The sequence below is a fragment of the Nannospalax galili genome, unplaced genomic scaffold (assembly GCF_000622305.1).
Source record: "Nannospalax galili isolate Female #2095 unplaced genomic scaffold, S.galili_v1.0 scaffold127, whole genome shotgun sequence".
NCBI lineage: Eukaryota > Metazoa > Chordata > Mammalia > Rodentia > Spalacidae > Nannospalax > Nannospalax galili.
The window spans coordinates 13,782,250-13,801,198 of record NW_008360326.1 but is presented as its reverse complement, the minus strand read 5'-3'; the positions used below and the strand labels follow the sequence as shown (position 1 = coordinate 13,801,198).

The following is an 18,949-nucleotide window of genomic DNA, read 5'->3' as shown; positions in this document are numbered from 1 at the left end:
ACTCCTTTCCAGTAGACTAATGGTCAGGAGCTGTGAAGAACCTTTAAAATATAATTCAGTTATTTTAAAAATGTACTTATTTAATGTATATGAATGCTTTGCTTGCATTGCACCACAGGTATGCAATGTCCATGGAGACCAGAAGAGGGCATCAAATCCTCCTGGAACTGGAGTTTCAGAAAGTTGTGAGCCTCCATGTAGGTGCTGAGAGCCAAGCCAAGTCCTCTGCAAGAAGACCCAGTGCTCTCTCTTACTTGCTGACCTATCTCTCCAGCCCTCAGAATACAATGTAATTCTTTAAAAAGATCCTAGATATCTTGAACTATATGCCTTCTTCTATAAATGCAAAATTAAATTTCAGATCATTTTAGCAAAGAAATCAACTTTCAAATGAAGGTGCGATGGAAAATGCCCTGATTAGTCACTGTAACGCTGCGTGCTCTCCTCCCAAATCCATGAAGATCATCACTTTGTTCCTCGACTACTCTGGAGTAATTGTATCCATTCTCTTTTGGAATCTGTATATCAGGAGTCCCCAGGGTGGTAATTTGGGTAACCTCAAAGGACAACAGAAAGTCCCTTGCCAGCTTGTTATCTGAAAGGTTCTCAGCCTGTATGCCCTTTCACAGCCTGCAGATGTTCCCCCCCCCCCCCCGCCGTATGGGGTTGGGCAGTGCTTTCTCAGAAGAGTCAGGGTGCTATCTGAAGTCATGTACTAGAGTGATACTCACCAGGTGGACCTCGGGGGCCAGCATTACCAGGGGGCCCTGGAAGTCCTGGGGGTCCTGGAACTGGTGTTGATATACCGGGTTCTCCTTTAAGACCTTAAGAAAATTTGTGATCATAAGATTGGGTTATATATTTAAGTGGTTTTTTGTTTTGTTTTGTTTTGCTTTTAAATAATAGTGGGAAAACATTATGAGGAAGTTACAAACTTCCAAGAAAAATAGCCCAAGAAAAATATCAATTTCTACTTCAATGGGTTTCAAAACTAGTTTAGGGATTATCAGTCCATAGAAACTTTTCTGATCAGATATTTATAACCATCTGCTATTGTCTAAATCTTGCTTTAGCTAATTCAATAGTTCTAGTGAATGAGAGCCTGTTCCAAAATCTGATAATAGGACTGAAGTTGGTGAATACTGCTAGGTTATTAATGTATTGGATGCTAGTTTTCATGAAAAGATAGCATGGGTCTTGAAAAAATCAGCACGTGTGACTCAGTATACCGGCCTGGGTTTGAGGCTTGGCGCTGTTTGTAAGATCGGTGAGCTTGGGCTCATTTCTTAGCCTCTCTAAGAAGTAATTTATCTGTCACTGTGGAAAAAGCAATTACCCGGCAAATACACATTCAAAGTAATGATCTGAACACGTCGGCCAAAATTAACCCACATTCCTGATTGGTCCCGCCCACCATTTTCTATTGATGGAAAAACCACATATGGTTCACCGTATGTGATGGGAAAATTTTGACAATGAATTTTATGATAATGAGTTTTTTCATTTAGATTCATATTTAGAAAGAATAGCAGAGGTTGGATGATGGATTAGAACAAGAGCCAATAGACCAAATAGAGTAAATAACTGAGGTTTTGTAGTCCCGATCTGTCATAGCTACCTGACTGCCATTGTGCAGGAGTCAGAGACAACACGTCAGTGATGGAGTGTGGCCACATTCCAATCAGCCTTATGTATGGACACTGTAATTTGGTTTCATAAATTTCGGTGTATTGTTAAATTTTTCTTCAATCATTTCAAAATGTAGGAACCATTCTTAGCTCGTGAACCACACAAAGTCAGTTGATGGACTGGTTTTGTACTTTTGAGTCACCAAAGATTGTTAGTCCCCGCATTAGAACAACTTCCAAAGTAAGGTATGGGCAGAAACAAATAAGTAAAATAAACTTCTTATTATATAGATAATAAAAATACATAGAAAAAAGTATGTATTCACTTGATAACATATATGAATATTACAGAGTGGTGCTCAGACATTTGTGTAAGTGATCACCACACTACAACATTTGGAGACCATGATTGAGTCTTACTGTTTAAGGTGATCTTAGGAGTGACAGATGACCGTGGTGGTGTTGCTTTCTGAAAACTCTCAGCAGTATGCGGACTTTACCTCTCATCTCTCTGTCTCAGACAGATAAACAGTAAGGCTGTTTCTTCTGAATTGAGAACTATTTTCAGTATCTGTAGATCCTAAAATCTCCATGGACTTTGAAACTAATATCAGGTCCCTTCATGTACCTTAGATATTTTGAAGTTTTATTTATAAGCTGGAGTCATAGATCAAAAGGAAGATACTTCCTTAGGTCAGTTTCCTGGGTTTTGTCTTGTAATTGATTCCCATTCAACCCACAGGATGGATTTATTCTGTGTATTTGTATCAGTCATGCATAGAGACAATTTAGGAAGTTTCAGCTAAGCTGCCCAATAACAGGAAATGAATGTTCTCTATCACATCTTACATGACTTTTCCCAGTGTCTCTGGGTTGACATATTCTATTTGTCGGGAACAAGTTTACATAAATATTCATTCATCCTGAAGGATCTTTGTTGACTGTGGGAACCATCCACCCACTTCACAAGAAAACAGGACTGGAAAGAAAACTAACCAACCGGCTTCTCCAGGTGGTCCTGGGATTCCAGGAATTCCTTGGCTTCCCTTTGGACCTGGCTCTCCCTGGGGTCCATAGACAGGTAATCCAGCTGGTCCTGCAGGTCCTGGGGGCCCAGGGGAGCCAGAAGCCCCTGGAGGACCCTGGTCCCCCTTCTCACCACTCAGGGCCTATGACAACAGGAACATGTCTGGTAGTGCTTGATTCCAGTTACAGATCAATCTAACCCCAGGTATGAGGCCCAGCAAGGCTGTCTGGGAAACCATGGTCTCAGCAATGCTCTGAGAAAAACTGTCTACTGTGTCACATTATATTATAGTCTGTATAGGAATCGGGAGTGTGTGTGTGTGTGTGTGTGTGTGTAAATGAATCTTAAATTTTCTTACCAATCTCCTAAGATCGCTCCAGGCAGGATTCTTTGTATTGGATAGATCTGATTAGTCACTGGGAGAAGCTGGCATTTGTAGACTAATTTGGGTAAACTTCTCACAGGAGCATTGTGAGAGGCACTGACTCTATGACATTTTTAGTTGAACATCTGAGAAATTCTATCCCACAAAAAGAATCAAGTTTGAAATACCTTAACTAGCTATTTTAAACATTTGATCTCTTTATTTGACTACCATATCCTTAAATATCATGCCTTATATGCATTTCTTCAAAGAATGAAAATAGACCCAGAAATATTTTCCCTTTCTAATCATTTTCCTCTCTCTCTGTCCCTGTCTCTTTCCTTTTGGTACAGGATTAATGCAGCCCAGGCTGGCCTAGAGCTTCCTGTGTAGCTAAGGAAGTTCTGGTCCTCCTGCCCTTAATTCCTCTATTGCTGGGATTAACCAGCATGCCCCAGGAAGCCCAAATTCTGTGTGCCTAAGATCAAAGTCAGGGCTTCCTACATGCCAGGCAACAACTCTACGAAGAGAGCAGCGCCTCAGTCCCATTTTTCTGTGCTTTTCTATAAACTCATTTGGTACGCAGAATGAAATGTAACTTGTGAATGAGACAGAGTCATTATCGGTGTAGAGTTTCAGTTGGGCTAAATCAGTGAGAGCAACCTACTTCATCAAAATACTAATAATATTTGGTTGGGTTGTTACTACTGTTTTGACAATGCCTCATTCTGTAACCAGAATGAAGAACCAAGTGAGTGGCTAAAACCGTCCTTGGAAGTTATCTCCTAAGTTCTGAGCACTTTATCGCAGGGAGGGAAACATAAAAATTGCTAAATACCAACCGGTTCGCCCTTAGGTCCTGGTAATCCTTTCGCTCCCGGAGTTCCAGAAATTCCATCGAAGCCCTTTCTCCCAGGCGGGCCTCTGAGCCCAGGATCACCTGGGTCACCCACTCGGCCCTGGGGTGGAGATGTCTCACCTTTGCTTCCTTTAAGTCCAGGATGCCCCGTATCACCTGGGAACCCCTATGGCGGGACAGAAGAGAGTCTGCCTGCTGTTTTGGTAGAACTGTTCTTGGTCAGACTTAGAAACAGTATCAATAAAGACGTTTTGATTTTAATGAACACAGATTATTTTCTTTAAAACTAGATGGCAACATTTAATATTTTTATGTTGATAGTCACATATAGTTGTATATTTATATGAAATATCCAATATACACATACTATTAAATAAGCATGTTATAGCTTGATTAGTTATTGTAGCAGAGACACACAAAACCACTCTCTAGACAAGGAGATAGCACAGCACTCGTACCGCAGACTGCTCCTCCTCAATTACCAGGTTCTTCATCTGTTCTGGAGTTAAATGCTGGAACACGGATTTTTTTTTTTTTTTAAGCATACATCACTTTTGTAGATGGGAGGGGATTTTTAAAAGTTTTATGTATTTATTTTTTTTTTTATTTTTATGTGTATAAGTGTATTGCCTGCATGTAACACACATGCACCCATGTCATCCAACACCCACAGAGGTCAGAAGAGGGCATCAAATTCCCCTGGAACTGGAGTTATGGATGGCTATTAGCTGCCATGTGGGTGCTGGGATTTGAACATGCATCTCAGAATAATTTGGTTTAGATATAGTTTTTCAAATATAACTTCCTGATTCACCAATAGTCAGTAGACTTAAAAGTATGATTATATATAACAACATAATGACTGATGCTCAGTAATTCTAGCATCTATATTGAGGTATGTTATACAGCATAAACTCATTGTATTAGTACAATTCAATGACATTTTAATACATTTATCATGCTGTGCTGCAGTTCCCACCGCTCCTCCCCTAGCTCTCAAGTCCACAGTCAAAGCCTGTTCCCACACTCCACTCCAGGCAGCGATTATTCTGCTTTCATTCTGCTGTCCTCACTAAAAATAGCATATAGATCAAGAAATTCACTCACTCGCTCATGTAATCAACACCTATCTATGAAGTACCTACCATTTTCTTGAATTAAAACCCTACTGTTTGCCACAAACTGATAACCTAAGTGTATTACACCCATATTTCAAGAGTGCTCAGTTTTCCCAATCGAAGCCAAGGTGTTATGACCATGAACTCTTACTGGAAATCCTGGGAGACCTGAACGTCCTGGGAGCCCCGGGTCTCCCTTCATGCCAGGCGCACCTTGTCCTCCTGCAAAACAATGTATTATCAGCTGTTGGACAGAATAATGCAGTGTATGAAGAAAATAAGGTGTTTCCCTGTGAAGAAAGAGAATTTCTGTAATAAAACATCCATGCCATCCAAGAATGGAAGTAACAACTGCAGTAACAGATCGTGTAGATGAGCACTTAGTCATAGAATTCTCATCCTTAGAATTTTAGACACATATATTTTTTTTTCTGATGGTAAAATACTTTATGTTCGTTGTAAGAAAATTATATTGAAGAGAATAAAAGCCAACTATAAATCTACCTTCAGAAAGATGTTCACTGAATTTTAGCACGTTATATATTTTTATATTCATAAAGTCCTAAGACACATATACAGTTTTGAACTCATACTACACATGTCCATAAATACAGGTATATAGATTCACATCAAATGCTGGAGTAGTGGCCTCTTAGCATTCCTTTAGCTAGCTGCTACATGTAGACGTTCAGGTTGTGTTCTCAGCTCTAGCTGTTATCATTGATGCTAAAATAAGTATCTCTAGATATTTAGTTTTCCAAATTTGTATTTCCTTTATAATTTCTTTTTTTTTGAGATAGGATCTCCCTATGTAGCCCCAGGTGACCTGGAATTCATTATGTAGACCAGGCTGGCCTCGATCTCACAAAGATCTACCTGCGTCTGCCTCCCAGGTACTGGGATTAAAGGTGTGTGCCACCATGCCCGGCTTATACTGAATTCTTCGAACTGTAACTGTGGGGTCAAATGGGTACAGATTCTTAGACTTTGGGTTTTCTTGCTTGTGTCCACAGCTGACACCATTAGTCTCTCTTTTTTATACTGATCTTGTTCTCCCAAAGGATCCTACGTCAATACAAATGTCAGCTGGGCAGTGGGAACATGTACACTTTGCACATCCAGATTGCCAGGTAGACCTTCGGCTCAGCTCTCCTCACAGGCTAGCCCTTGAGGAGAAAGCTGACAGTACAACAACCAGGCAGTGCCAGGACACAGGGCAAGAGCACGGTTCTGCAGGAGAGCGGAGCTCTGAGCTCCAGCTTGCGGGGGGAACATCTGTGTTGCCTTAGGCTTCAGCTTTCTGACTGTCAGATGGATGAATGACAGCACCTGCCTCCAGGGCTGATGTGAGGGGTACAGGAATGGAAACACAAACGACACCCAAGAGCATGCCTTGCACAGTGAGCAGGGGTTCTATAAGGTGAGCTCTTGTTGGGAAGGGGTGAATCATTTGAAGATGATATCTGAAGGCCAGCACTGATGACAGAACCAAAATGGAGTATGGTACCAAGAGAGGCTCAGGATAGCTAGCAGGTGGGGTAGAGGATGCTCAGCAGTAAACAGAGTTTTTTCTACTTCCATGGTTGTGTATATGACCAGCCTTGTGACCAAGGGAGGGGCATCTGACCAGCAGAGGCAGTGTTGGGGAGGAAGTCCTGTTCTGGCACAGAGGTTCCCAAAGGCTGATGAGCCTTGCTTTATTCCAAGGCTTGGATCTTGAATGTCTGCCTAAAGACCTATGTGCTGAAGGGTTGGTCACCAGCCTCTGGCTCTTTTGGGAGGTGGCAGGGCCTTTAGGAAATGGGGTCCAGTGGAAGGAAGTCAGACCACATGGAGATATTTCCTTGAAGGGGTGGCAGGGTCCCAGCTCCTCCTCAGTCTCTTTGCCCTGTCACGGGTCTCATGCTGCCCTTCTCTACCATGTGCTCCTCAGTGATGTACTGAGCTACCACAGGCCCAGAACATCAGTGACAAGTGACTGTGGACTGAACCATTAAAACTGTGAGCCAAAATGAACATTTCCTCCTGGTATGTTGTTTGTTCCAGTGATGGAAACCTGACAAACAGCCAATGAGATGTTTTTCCCTTTCAAACACCGATTTAGTGGCTAATATTAAATTAAAACAGCTTGAGTCTTTAGATAAAGATACTCATGCAAATTTGGAAGATTTATCAACCCAGGGCTTAAAACCCTGCAGAGTACAATAGGCTGGAGCCGAGTGACTGACAGTCCACTGAAATGTGCCCTCAGCTCCTGCAGTGCTTACTATATGGCCCCTAGCATGGAGGACGTGGATGCAAAGTTTTCACTGCACTTGTGTCCTTAAGAAGCAAGTAAATACTGCATATGCCTATGACTTTATCAAAAGTGGGAGCATGAAAAGACCAATAGATAACAGCTGTGTGTTTGGCATGGCCGTTCCGTTGCTTTCTCTGCTGGTCACCTGCAGGGATCTGTGTTTACAGTTCCTGGATGAGAAGATCCTTTGCTAGAGTTCAGCAGCCAAAATGGAACAGGGAAGAAACACCAAGTTCACATGGTTTGGGCTATCTTTATGTTACTACGTAGTATGTGTTGTTGAAACCCTTCCTCTAAGTTCATGATGACATTGCAGCAACCCAATATTTAACTTTCCCTAGAGTTTTTATCTTCTTTCTTTACAAAACTACAAATATTCACGTAAACTATTCATACCTGGGATTCCTTTGAGTCCATCTAACCCTGGCAATCCCGGGAGGCCAGGGGGCCCTGGGATAGAGGGGCACTGTGTGCACAGAAGGCCAGGTTCTCCTGCAGTGGGACAATGCACATGTTACATACAAACCACACAGAATTCTCAGAAAGGACGGGCTACCCTCCATCCACACAAGTACTTATTTATGCACTCAAATGAATCTAGACAACTGTATGATTAATGTTAAAATTTTATGTATGCCATCTGCTTACTTTTTGTTATGAGCTGTATAATTCTGAAAGGAAAAAGTCCAAGAATCTAACATAAACATCTACTGTTTAAGAGTTTCTCTCTTTGTGGCCAGAATAAACTCTCTCTTTAGGGTTAGCCAGCAAGTTTTTTACATGCTAAATGGATGACTGATTTACAGATAAGTGACTACTTCTAGGTAATTAGTTTAGAAAGGAGCCATCCCCTAACTGTTGGGTATCATTCTAGTCTTACAGAGAAAAAAAAATCATTGACAATTGTGATAGGGATGGGCTTTACTATTAGAACAGTACCATGGGTTGAACAAACCTTTGGGCCCATCTACTCCTGGGACTCCTGGAGCTCCTACATCACCGGGAACTCCTGGGTTACCAGGTGGACCCGGTTGAAAAACTATGTCACCTATAAAAAGACACACGAAAGATCATTTTGTCATCTAAGGATGTATCTCAGTGGTTAGAGTGCTTGGCTAGCACACGTGCAATGCATGAGGCCCTGAGTTCAGGCACCAGCTCTGACAAGAAAAATCAAACAACAAAAGACCCTGCCACCAGTACCACCTCCAACACACACACACACACACACACACACACACACACACTCACATACACACACACACACACTCACACTCACACTCACAGTAGTTTTTCCAAATAGCAAATTTTAAATATGTGTATGATTTTATATGCATTGCCCCCATCTTTGTGGTGAAACTGAGTCTTTAGAAGTTTATCTATAACTGGAACGTCAGATGCATGTTGCCTAGCTCTTACAGCTGTGTTTTAATTAATTAATTTATTTATTTATTTTTTGTTATTTGGGTTTTTTTTTTTTTCGTGGGTTTTTTTTTTTTTTTTGGGGTTTTTTTTTTTTTTTGTTTTTTTTTTTTCTTTTTTTTTTTTTTTTTTTTTTTTGGTATTTTTGAGACGGGGTCTCCCTGTAGCCCCAGCTGGGCTGGAACTTACTCTCTGTTTCTTTTCTTTCTTTCTTTCTTTTTTTTTTCTAGGATTATATTATGGGCATGTGCCATCATGCCTGATTTTAGGCGGGTTTGATGTCCTGCTCTTTGAAAGCTCTGTATGTGATATTTTTGTTACATAATCAACCCATGCTATCTTATTCTACAACTACCTTTAGTGTCTTGAGGCAAAGGATCAAAGCTCATTCTGTGACTATCCTCACTCACTGTGTTTTCCTTATGTGTTATTGATGCTTAATTCACACTGAGTAAAGAAACAGATTCTGACACCTGAGTCCTTCAGAGCCTGGGTGCCCTGAGAACCATGTGAACCAACCATGGAAGTGTGTGCACGTGCTGAGGGTGAGCCTGCGGGCTGGCTAGTCCTAGCCAGTGGGCAATCTTTGATTCATGGGAAGTAGGAGCTGGTGGGTAATTCCTTGCCTCTTCTTTCCCTTGGAATGGATTGTTCTGAGACAGGCTGCTTGGAAGACAGTCTCTGAGGGTGAGCAGACAGTTGCACTTGGCCAAGGCCAATTTGACACCCTCCTCTCCTTCCCTGTTCTCTTGCTTGTCCCTGTCTCCCCCCTGCTCTGCTCTCTGAACTCAGGTGAAGACTTGGCCACATTGGCAAAGGCATCATCCCACTGCAGCTTCTTTCACAGATGGTGTGGCTATGGAACTGAAACACCATTGGAAAGATACTCAAGTGACCCACACAGACTAATGGCCACGTAGTGAGGTAAGTGTATCTCTGCTGATTTGCACGCATCTGTCATAGGGCAATGGACACTGAAAGTTCTCCATTTTGCATCTTTACCTGGAGGTCCTGGTGGTCCTGGTAGGCCTGCCTGGCCAGGTGAACCAGGGCATCCTGGGGGTCCAGGAGGCCCTGTGGTATCCTTTCCAGGGGGTCCTTGCTCCCCTTTACTTCCTTTTAAGCCTGGCCATCCAGGGGGTCCTCTGAGTCCAGGCTTTGATGGTCCTTAGAAGAAATCATCAGTTGTGGTATTTTATATTTTCCTCCAATGAATATATGTTTATTTTCAATTGAAAACAGAGAACTACATTCTGATTTACAAAAATTGTATAGTCAGTAGACACACAAAACATGTAAAATAAAAAATGAATATCTTTCCTTCCTTTGTGTCACCTTAAGACAAAGTACAAAAGCCCATTTCAATAAGATAATTCATGTAATGATCACAAAGAGCTAAAACCGAGTTAGAGATGAACTGTAGATTTCATTTAGAAGGGCTCATGAAGGATTCTTCCACATCTGATATTTTGTAGAATTGCTTTATTAGAGACTAGAGGATGCCTCTTTTGCTGCTCCCAAATAAGAAAGAGAGAAAGTTACAATTAAAATCTATCCTGGCCCATTGTCTTCAGTATGAAAACGGATGAGGAAGGCAGGCTTATCTGGGGAGAGACTCCAGCCTAGATGGAACAGACCTGACCCTAATCTAAGACAGTAGTGTTGTGAGAAGGGGGAGTTTCAAACTTTTGCCTTCTGAACAGTTGAAAAATAATTTATCCACCAAAAGAGCTTTAAAACCAGCAAGACTTAATCAATTATGCTGAAGACAAATCCTTCTGATTGCTATCTGCATCTGCAAGGCTTTGGCCTTGCAGTTTTCTGCTCACTAGCTTCTTAAAGGAGGCTGTTCATTACTTAGGTTCCTAGAAAGGAGAAGGAAATCTTCCTGAAATTTTGGCCAGATGTCTAAAATACCCAGCTGTCCACTCTAGCTTCAGGGGCTACCCACTGCTAACATGTACATGCATGAAGGTATATACATGTGTTCATGTATATAATTGGCGTATCAGGCACACAGAATGTGTATCAATTTGTATATCTGTTCATTTTGGTTCCTTCAAAATCAATGTGACAGAGTACTTAGTGATAGCCTTTCCAGTACTTGTCCCTAATGCTATTTTTTCTCTCCCAAAAGGTGAACATTTGAATGACTCACAGATGAAAATGAAAACTTTACAGAGAAAGAATAATCTAGGGATCCTTACAGACCTTGTGTTATATAAAGAAAATGGCTATTTTCAGCCAACCTACGTGCTATGACATCAGTGTTTTCTATCTCTGTGTCTCTTCTGAGTTCTAAGACTTCTTCTCATTCCCAGAATTGCTGTGAAATTCCCTGACAGTCATGTGCTTACACTTAATTAAAACCATAGAGAATTCCTTCATCAATTTGTTTCAACATCTGCTTCCTTTGCCAATGAAGGCCACAAAGATGGCAATTAAGACTTAATAAACTTGTTTGGAACCACAATGGAAATTTGTCTTACATAAATAAACTGAACTTCCAGAATAGTGATTTTTCCTGTTTTAATAGCATTTCTTTTTGTATCCAAAGAAACAAGGACATACCAGGACTTCCAGGAACTCCAGGGGGGCCACTAGGACCTGGGGGACACATCATGACAATTAATTTCTTGCAAAGATAGAAACGCTTCCCTGTCCATGCTTGAACTCTTATATGACAATATCATCATCATCTATTTAATAAGACTTTTCATACTTTTCCGCCCCCCTCACAGGAAAAAAAAAAAAAAAACTAGAAAATGTCACTTCTTTAGACAGCTGGAGAGAAGGAGCTCAAAAGCAAATTGTGCCACCTGATGCACTAAGAGCCTTCTCTGTGTTTGGTATTTTGTTGGAAGTTCACATGCAGGAAACCTGAATGTGGCCAGGATTGTCCAGGGTCTGCATTTGGCTTGGCTTCTCCCTGGAGTAGTTCATATGTAATTACTCAATAGAGCTACAGTTACAGTTTTATATTACATCTTATAGATATAAATGAGATACTTAGGGAATTGTACCAGGTTTTTAAAAAACCTGTATCAGTGTCTATATCTGTCATTTCTCTTAAATACTATGGGAAATTTTATTTCTTTAAGTAAAATTCTCCTTTGCAATCTTAGTCACATCTGCAATTTGTCTAGATCAATGATTCCAGGCCTAGGTGAACATTCGAAAAGCCCCGGGAGTGCTCTGACAGTCTACCAGTGTCCAGGGCTCTCTTCTAGACAATAAAACTGGAATCCCAGCCCAGCAGTGAGACTTTGCTAAGGCCACTAGTCGGCAGCTCCCAGAAAGTCTACTGTGTAACCAGGCTACAGCTATGGCTAGAGAATGTTCAGATCTGTTCAGAGTGACAGAAAATGTGCAAACGTGGCCCAGTCTCATGGTGCACAGGACGGGTCATGGTCCCAAAGTCAGGAAACCAGGGCTCTAGCCCTACCCATCCGTCACTCTTCTGCTGGATTTTCTCATTAAGCTTCTCAGAGTCTGTATCTTATCCTCTAATCCCACTGAGATGGCTGATTTCTTACACTGCCTTCTCACTTCTGTCCACGCTAGTGTTTTCTTGCCAACTAGAACCTCATCCTCCATAATAACCATCTAACTTCTAAGATACATCACTTAGAGAATTTTCATGTAAAATACAAAAACGAGGAAACACCGAAGAATATCTCCACTGATGGGAATTAGGGCTTTCCCGTCCTCCCCTCACCCTAAAAAGGTCAGAGTTCTGTCCTTGAAAGAAAAAACAGAACAATGGTCGGCAAAAGCTTTCGAAAGAAACCATCCTCACCCTGTGGGCCACGAGCTCCTCTGGGCCCAGGTGGGCCTGGCATTCCTTCATCTCCCTTTTCGCAGTATGCATCATAATATTCTGTCTTAAAGAAGAAGGAAATGAATAAAGAGAAAGGATTGCTACTGATGGGCATCCCACAAGCTTCAGTTACTTCATTTTCTTCATTTTGGCCTAAAAGAGGGCTTCCTTATTTACCTGAATTTGTAGGTTTTTATATTAGCAGGAATATGGTAACCATGCTCAAACAAGCAGATAAATTTAAGAAAAAGGTGACCTTTCTGTCATTGTTATATATTTCGTGGGCTTTCAACTAAAATACATTTTATTTTATTATTTTATTTTAATTTTATTTTATTCTTTGTGGTGCTAGGGCTGGAACCCAACACCTGTGCATACAAGCACCCTACCAACTACTGAACTATATATCCTAGTCCTAGAAATACATGTTATGATATGATTCAGTCGCACATTTATATGTATATGTTCACATGCATGTACACATACATTTATATGTGAATATGGAAATTACACTTTTATGAAGTATTGACTTACATTTGGGCATGTGATCAACTGTGGTATTTACTCTTCTGTTCTATTTCACTATCTTAAGATGCTGGTCTCAATGGACCAACTTTCAAAGTGTGGAGGAACCCACATGAATGGCTTCTTCATACTTCGGAAAGCAGGGGCCCTCAAGAATTAAGGCACATTGCTTCTGACAGACTCCTGGTCTCCTTAACTCTACTTCTTTTGAAGTTAGAAGAAGTTGTAGAGATAGGTATAAAAGCCTACATTATAAGACAACAAACAGGAAATGAGGAATACTGAGAATTCCTCTGATAGGTTTTGCATGGAGGTCAGTACATTCCAAAGGAAAGAATATGAAAATATAAAAGCTTATTTTTCAACTCTTGTTTTTGTTATAGTGCATAAGATACTTTGTTGATTTTTTAAAAAAATATTTTATTTTTAATTATGCATGTGAATGTGTGTTTCTCTGTGTGAGTATGTGCATGCGAGTGCAGGGGTCCATAGAAGCCACAGGCGTTGGATCCTCCTGGAGCTGGAATTATAGGCTATTGTGAGCCACCTGATGTGGGTACTGGGAACTGAACTTGGGTCGTCTACAAGAGCAGTAGGTGCTCTTAACCAATGAGCTGCTTCTCCAGCCCCAGACTTTTTTTTTCTTTTAAAGATAAAGAATCTTTGTTTAAGCCTTGAATATAGATCACAACATTATCAGTAATAATGCTACAGTAGTGATTATCATAAAGTCCACAATGTTATATGTGCACCTGCTGGGATTGGACTGTAGGCTACCATGATTTCACAAGTAACCCATTTAATTTTCCTAGCAACTCTATAAAAGCCTTTTAGAGTGACTTGTATCTGAATAAAATAGTTTGCTTTTAATATAAAGATACAGATTTTGGGGACCCAACTTTATTTTCCAAGTTAAGTTACTTATCTTGGGAGTCTGACAATGATACCTCTTTGCCATCCTGGGCCATATTTCCAATCTGCACAATCAGACATAGCAATTCAGCTTGGCACACTTAGTATTAGACCACTGGCTTTGGAGGCATGAGCAGATGCTAGAATTAGAGACAGTGGTCCCTTTCATTCCTCTCTTGAGGACCTGGTATCACAGGATAATGCTAACATGAAATCCCTGTCTGTGTTGGGCAGGGAAGAACTTCCCGGTGCAGTGGAGCTTACATTATGATGACTGGCTTTTGCATTAAAGGCTGTCTCACCCCTAGGTACTTTTGCTGTCTTCAGCAACAGCTTGATTATTCCATTCCTAGAACACAGGATCACCTTGTACAAACTGACTAGACAACTTTTTTCTTCTTCAGAGCTCAAGATGGGCTTTATCAGTGAATTCTAGGGACCAAATGGAATCAAATAGAATATGTATCCACGGTCAAATGGACAAATAGTGAGGGCAACTTTTTTTTTTTTTTTTTGCCCTGGTTTGACAAAAAGGTAAATGTCATAGCTATCACAACACTTAGTGAGAAATGCTAATTCAAAACTTGGTCAATGCTCTGAAGGCCGTAACCAACTCTAACATTGCTGTCATGTCTAGTTCACTTACTGGACCACGAAATCCTGGAGGGCCAGTGTCTCCTTTCCAACCCTGTATTAGAAGACAGTTAAAAATTATGAACACGCAAGCCCAAGTATTTGTCATAGTTAAAAAGCAAAATGTATGGTTGGACAATAAATTAGTACTCAAGGCAGTTAATTTACACAGAATGTGCAAACCAAATTAAAGGGGCATTATCATTAAGCCATCCTCCTACAGAGTCCACATCTGGGTTTGGAGTTCTGTTTACAAGGTTGGGAAGATGTGGTTGTCGCTCTGTTCTCCAGCTTTCTCCTCTACCACCTCACGGGATGATCACACACCCTGCGTGTTCACATTCTCACTCAGATTATAGTTGTAGGATAACCAGGCCAGGGCTGTCATCAATGCCCAGTACACCGAACCTCCTTTGTTTTAAGACGGCATTCCAGAATTCTCCTGAGAATGATATTCTTAAAAGATAAACTCTGAATCTGAAATTTGAATATATCTCTATATGCAAACTATCTGTGAATGTGCACAACAGATAGTATGGAATAGGGTTCACAAATAGTTGATCGTGACCTTTAACTGAGCATGACCAGGCTGAGGTTCAAGGGCCCAGCCTGTACTCGGCCTCAAATGACCAGGAACTTCCTGCCACTGCAGGCCTTTCCCAATCCCTTCTACAAAAGGAACTGGGCCTTTACTAGAGGGTCCTGAGCAGACATTCAACTTCAACTACACAGAACTGTACTATCTATTCCTCAAGAATATCTTTCGAATGTTAACCTCTCCTTTCACTTTAGCAAATACGCTTAGCACCTAAGATTGTTTTTGGTCCTAAAGCAGTTTATCATTTCACTCTCCAGCATTCAAGGAAATGTGATCTACAAAAAAATGGATTACAAAGACTTTTACTTCTTTACAAACCACTGTCAGTTATCAATGAAATAAATTTACATTATTCCAAAGAAAAATCTCCATCTTTAACACGAGGATGAAATGGCTTTCCAAATATACAGCATCATGATAACCAACACTGTTAGAGGAAGAGCAGAGGAAGGATCTACGAGAAATAGTCTTTTTCCATAGAACTCAGAATGTTTTGTCACTGTTAGTAGTTCTTACTTCACTTATTTATCAAATCGTCACCAAAACTCGAGAGAAACACTGTCAAAAAGCAATACATACGAGCCAGAGAGATGGAGCAGTGGGTAAAGCTGTTTGCCACCAAGCCTGATGGTCCCGTTCGGGTCCCCAAACTGTGGAAGGAGCAAACCGGCTCCTCCAAGTTGTTCTCTGACCTCCACATTGTGCTATGACACGTGTGCTGCCCCTCTCCAATAATAAATTAAAATGTAATCAAAAGCAATACAAGAAGAAATCTAAAGGAAATTGAAATTTGGAAAGCCAGGCTGGAATGAGTCTTCATACCACAAATGTGTGAGATCATGGATTACTTAATCTACTCTTCACTCCCTCAAGTGATCTGTTAGAACTTGGTGAGGAATGAAAGAGTGTGAGCAAAAAGCCTGCCACATAGTTAGCATTCCACACAAGACAACCAGTAAAATGGGAATCATACCCATTTCCCAGTAGTGATTGTGGGATCAAGCAGGAATATCTGCAAAGCATACATGTTGGATCTGAAGTGGTTAGTAGCAATCACACAATATGCACAGAAATCACAGAAGACAAACTAAAGCAATTCATTGCAAATAACATCAGCTAAGGTATTTTAATGACGTTTGTGGTTGCAATTCCTTGTTCCTATAAAGGTAGACAATGCCTGACCATTTGAAGACAGCTGAAGAAGGGATGTTAGGGAGAGGGTTACCTTAATGCCATCTTCACCCATTAACCCGGGGAGGCCCCTGCTGCCCTTGGCTCCCTAGAGAAAAGACCAAAGGAGAGTAGGTCAGAAGACAGGAATCAGCCGCTTTGTATGAAACAGTTGTATGTGCAGTCTGGACTCTCAATTTTTAAAAAATGAGATTTATTTTTTAAAATTGATACATATAGTTGTACAATGCATGGTGTACAATGCGATGTTTCAAGAATCACATTAATTGTGATATATGCAATCACACTGTGTACATTAGATTGTGTGCTTTGTGTGTTGATCAGCTCAGGTAACTAGCGTATCTATCACAGAAACTGTTTATCATTCCTTTATGATGGGATATTAAAAAAAACCTCTCAGCTATCTCAAGTGGACAATACATCATTGTTGATTATAGTTACCTTATTGTGAAACTGTTCCTCTAAGTAAATGTAACTTTATACCCACTGACCAACCTGTCTGTCTCTTCAACTCACACCATCCTCTAGAACCTATTCTTTACTTTGAAGAGATCAGCTTCTCTAGCTGTCACATCTGAGGAGATGGGACAGTATTGGTCTGGGTTTGGCTTATTGTATTAATATACTGTTCAGTGTGCTTAGCTGACCTCTCCTCACAGTGAACATGTATAAAATTATGATTTGTGGAACTGGAGAGATGGCTTAGCAGTTAAGAACCCTGGCTGCTTTTGCAGAGGACCTAGGTTCAGTTCCCAGCACCACATGACTGCTAACAACCATCTGTAACTCCAGTCCAGGGGAGCCGACGGCCTCTTCTGGCTTCTACAGGCATTGCATGATATGGGCGCACTTACATACATGCAGGCAAAATACTCATACACAAAAAATAAAAATAAATAAATTAAAATTTAAATTCTCAAATGCCATCTTAAAACCTATAACTACTTGGTGACTCTCAAAAAGACAAAAACAAAAACAAAACCCTTCATTCAGTATCACCATTATTTTCACTATGTCAATGGGCATGTCTTTACCTCAGTGCCAGGGAAGCCAGGAGCACCATCTTTCCCAGGTTTTCCCTAAAACAAACAGACAAAAAACTGTTAAGTTAACAAACATGTTAACTTTAGTAAAGATGGAAAAGTTATATGGTACAGTCACCTCTGGACCTCAAGCAAGAGTGCCTGAGTTCCACACTATCTGGTTTTATAAGGAAAAATTCCTCATCGTTGAATAGGCAAAGACCATCTCTTGCCAGGGAAGGTGGGGGCCAGGTAGGATCAGAGATTGCAGTCAAAAGAAGGAAGAAGGGAAGTTAATAGCTAAACCTTGAGTTGCTCTCATGTCACCATCCTATGCCTGATGAATGGAGAGAAGTAGAAGTGAGGGGGAGAGAACTCTGCAGCTCCAGGCTCTGAAATCCTTGGAACTTGTTTTATTCTTGAACTTCTCTATTACCTGGTGAAACAAATCTCACCTACCAAATCTTAAAGACAATTTCTTTGACCCCAGCTAGTTGGAGAACCTCACTCTGTAACCCAAAGAGTCCTAATCCCTGCCTCCCTCCGACTATACGTGGTGCTGAATTTCCACCTTACCGGGGGGCCACGTTCACCAGGTGCACCCTTTTCTGATCCATATGAGTCCCCAGGTCGTCCCTGTATGGTTAGAGTTATTTAGAAATGATTTAGTTTGACTTAACACTGATTTTAAAAAATTAATTTGTCTCTTCTACTGGCCATATTTAAAATTAAATCATCTAAAAGATGATTCTTCTTTATGAACATTAGTTTTAAAACAGATATTCAGAAGCAAGTGTGAAAGACAAATCAGGCCTATAAAAATAATACAAGCTTTTCACCTAAAACTGGACATAAAATAATTCTAGCATATTCTTGAGCTGTGTATTTTAGCTAATATCAAGATTTAAAGGTTGAGAATTCATCAAAATAGTATGAAGACTGCAAGTGGATTAGTTGGATAGTTTTAAAAAAGGAATAGGACATGAAGGTGGGAGGGGGCATGTTGAGGGAGTGGTGGGAATGGGAGGGGGTGTTGGAGGGGTGGGTATGCTCAAGATACATTGTAGGCATGTATGAGACTGTAAAGAATAAATGCAATGAATTCATAAGAAACATGTACAAAGATTCTCTTTTATGTGTTGTGAGAACAAGACAACTCTAAGTGACTTACTGGGGGCCCAGGAGGTCCAGGTTCACCCATGTCTCCCTTATCTCCCTTCTCCCCCTTGAGGTCCTGTTATAAAACAGTTTAAGGTCATTATCACAAACCAGATTATAACAGTTACACTTGGAAATGGCCCCCACCCCCACCCTGCCTCATGATAACAGCCCCAAAGTTCCTCCTGTTTCTCAATTTTCAAGTTTTATACATGAGATTGATAAAACTATGTACAAACTTCTAAAAAAGGTATCATTTGGGTCAAATTACATTAAACTAGCTTAATTACCAAACCAGCTCTCCATAGGCACATTCATTTCTAACACATTAAAATTACTTTTGTTTTTGAACCAATACTTTTCTGTGCAAATG

At 40.7% G+C, this 18,949-nt stretch overlaps 1 protein-coding gene across 1 annotated transcript in view; it reads right to left on the bottom strand.

Annotated features, from left to right (window-relative positions):
• The window catches only part of Col4a3 (collagen type IV alpha 3 chain), a 73,338-nt gene that overhangs the window by 34,603 nt on the left and 19,786 nt on the right, over nt 1-18,949 (bottom strand). The window contains exons 14-27 of the mRNA XM_008825883.3: nt 18,590-18,652; nt 17,995-18,054; nt 17,431-17,475; nt 16,431-16,484; nt 14,621-14,662; nt 12,517-12,601; nt 11,289-11,324; nt 9,720-9,884; nt 8,251-8,343; nt 7,692-7,787; nt 5,148-5,218; nt 3,862-4,044; nt 2,629-2,797; nt 732-824 (exon numbers count right to left, since the gene is read on the bottom strand). Of these exons, the coding sequence (XP_008824105.1) occupies nt 732-824; nt 2,629-2,797; nt 3,862-4,044; nt 5,148-5,218; nt 7,692-7,787; nt 8,251-8,343; nt 9,720-9,884; nt 11,289-11,324; nt 12,517-12,601; nt 14,621-14,662; nt 16,431-16,484; nt 17,431-17,475; nt 17,995-18,054; nt 18,590-18,652 (1,255 nt within the window). The remainder of the gene's footprint in view (nt 1-731; nt 825-2,628; nt 2,798-3,861; nt 4,045-5,147; nt 5,219-7,691; nt 7,788-8,250; nt 8,344-9,719; nt 9,885-11,288; nt 11,325-12,516; nt 12,602-14,620; nt 14,663-16,430; nt 16,485-17,430; nt 17,476-17,994; nt 18,055-18,589; nt 18,653-18,949) is intronic.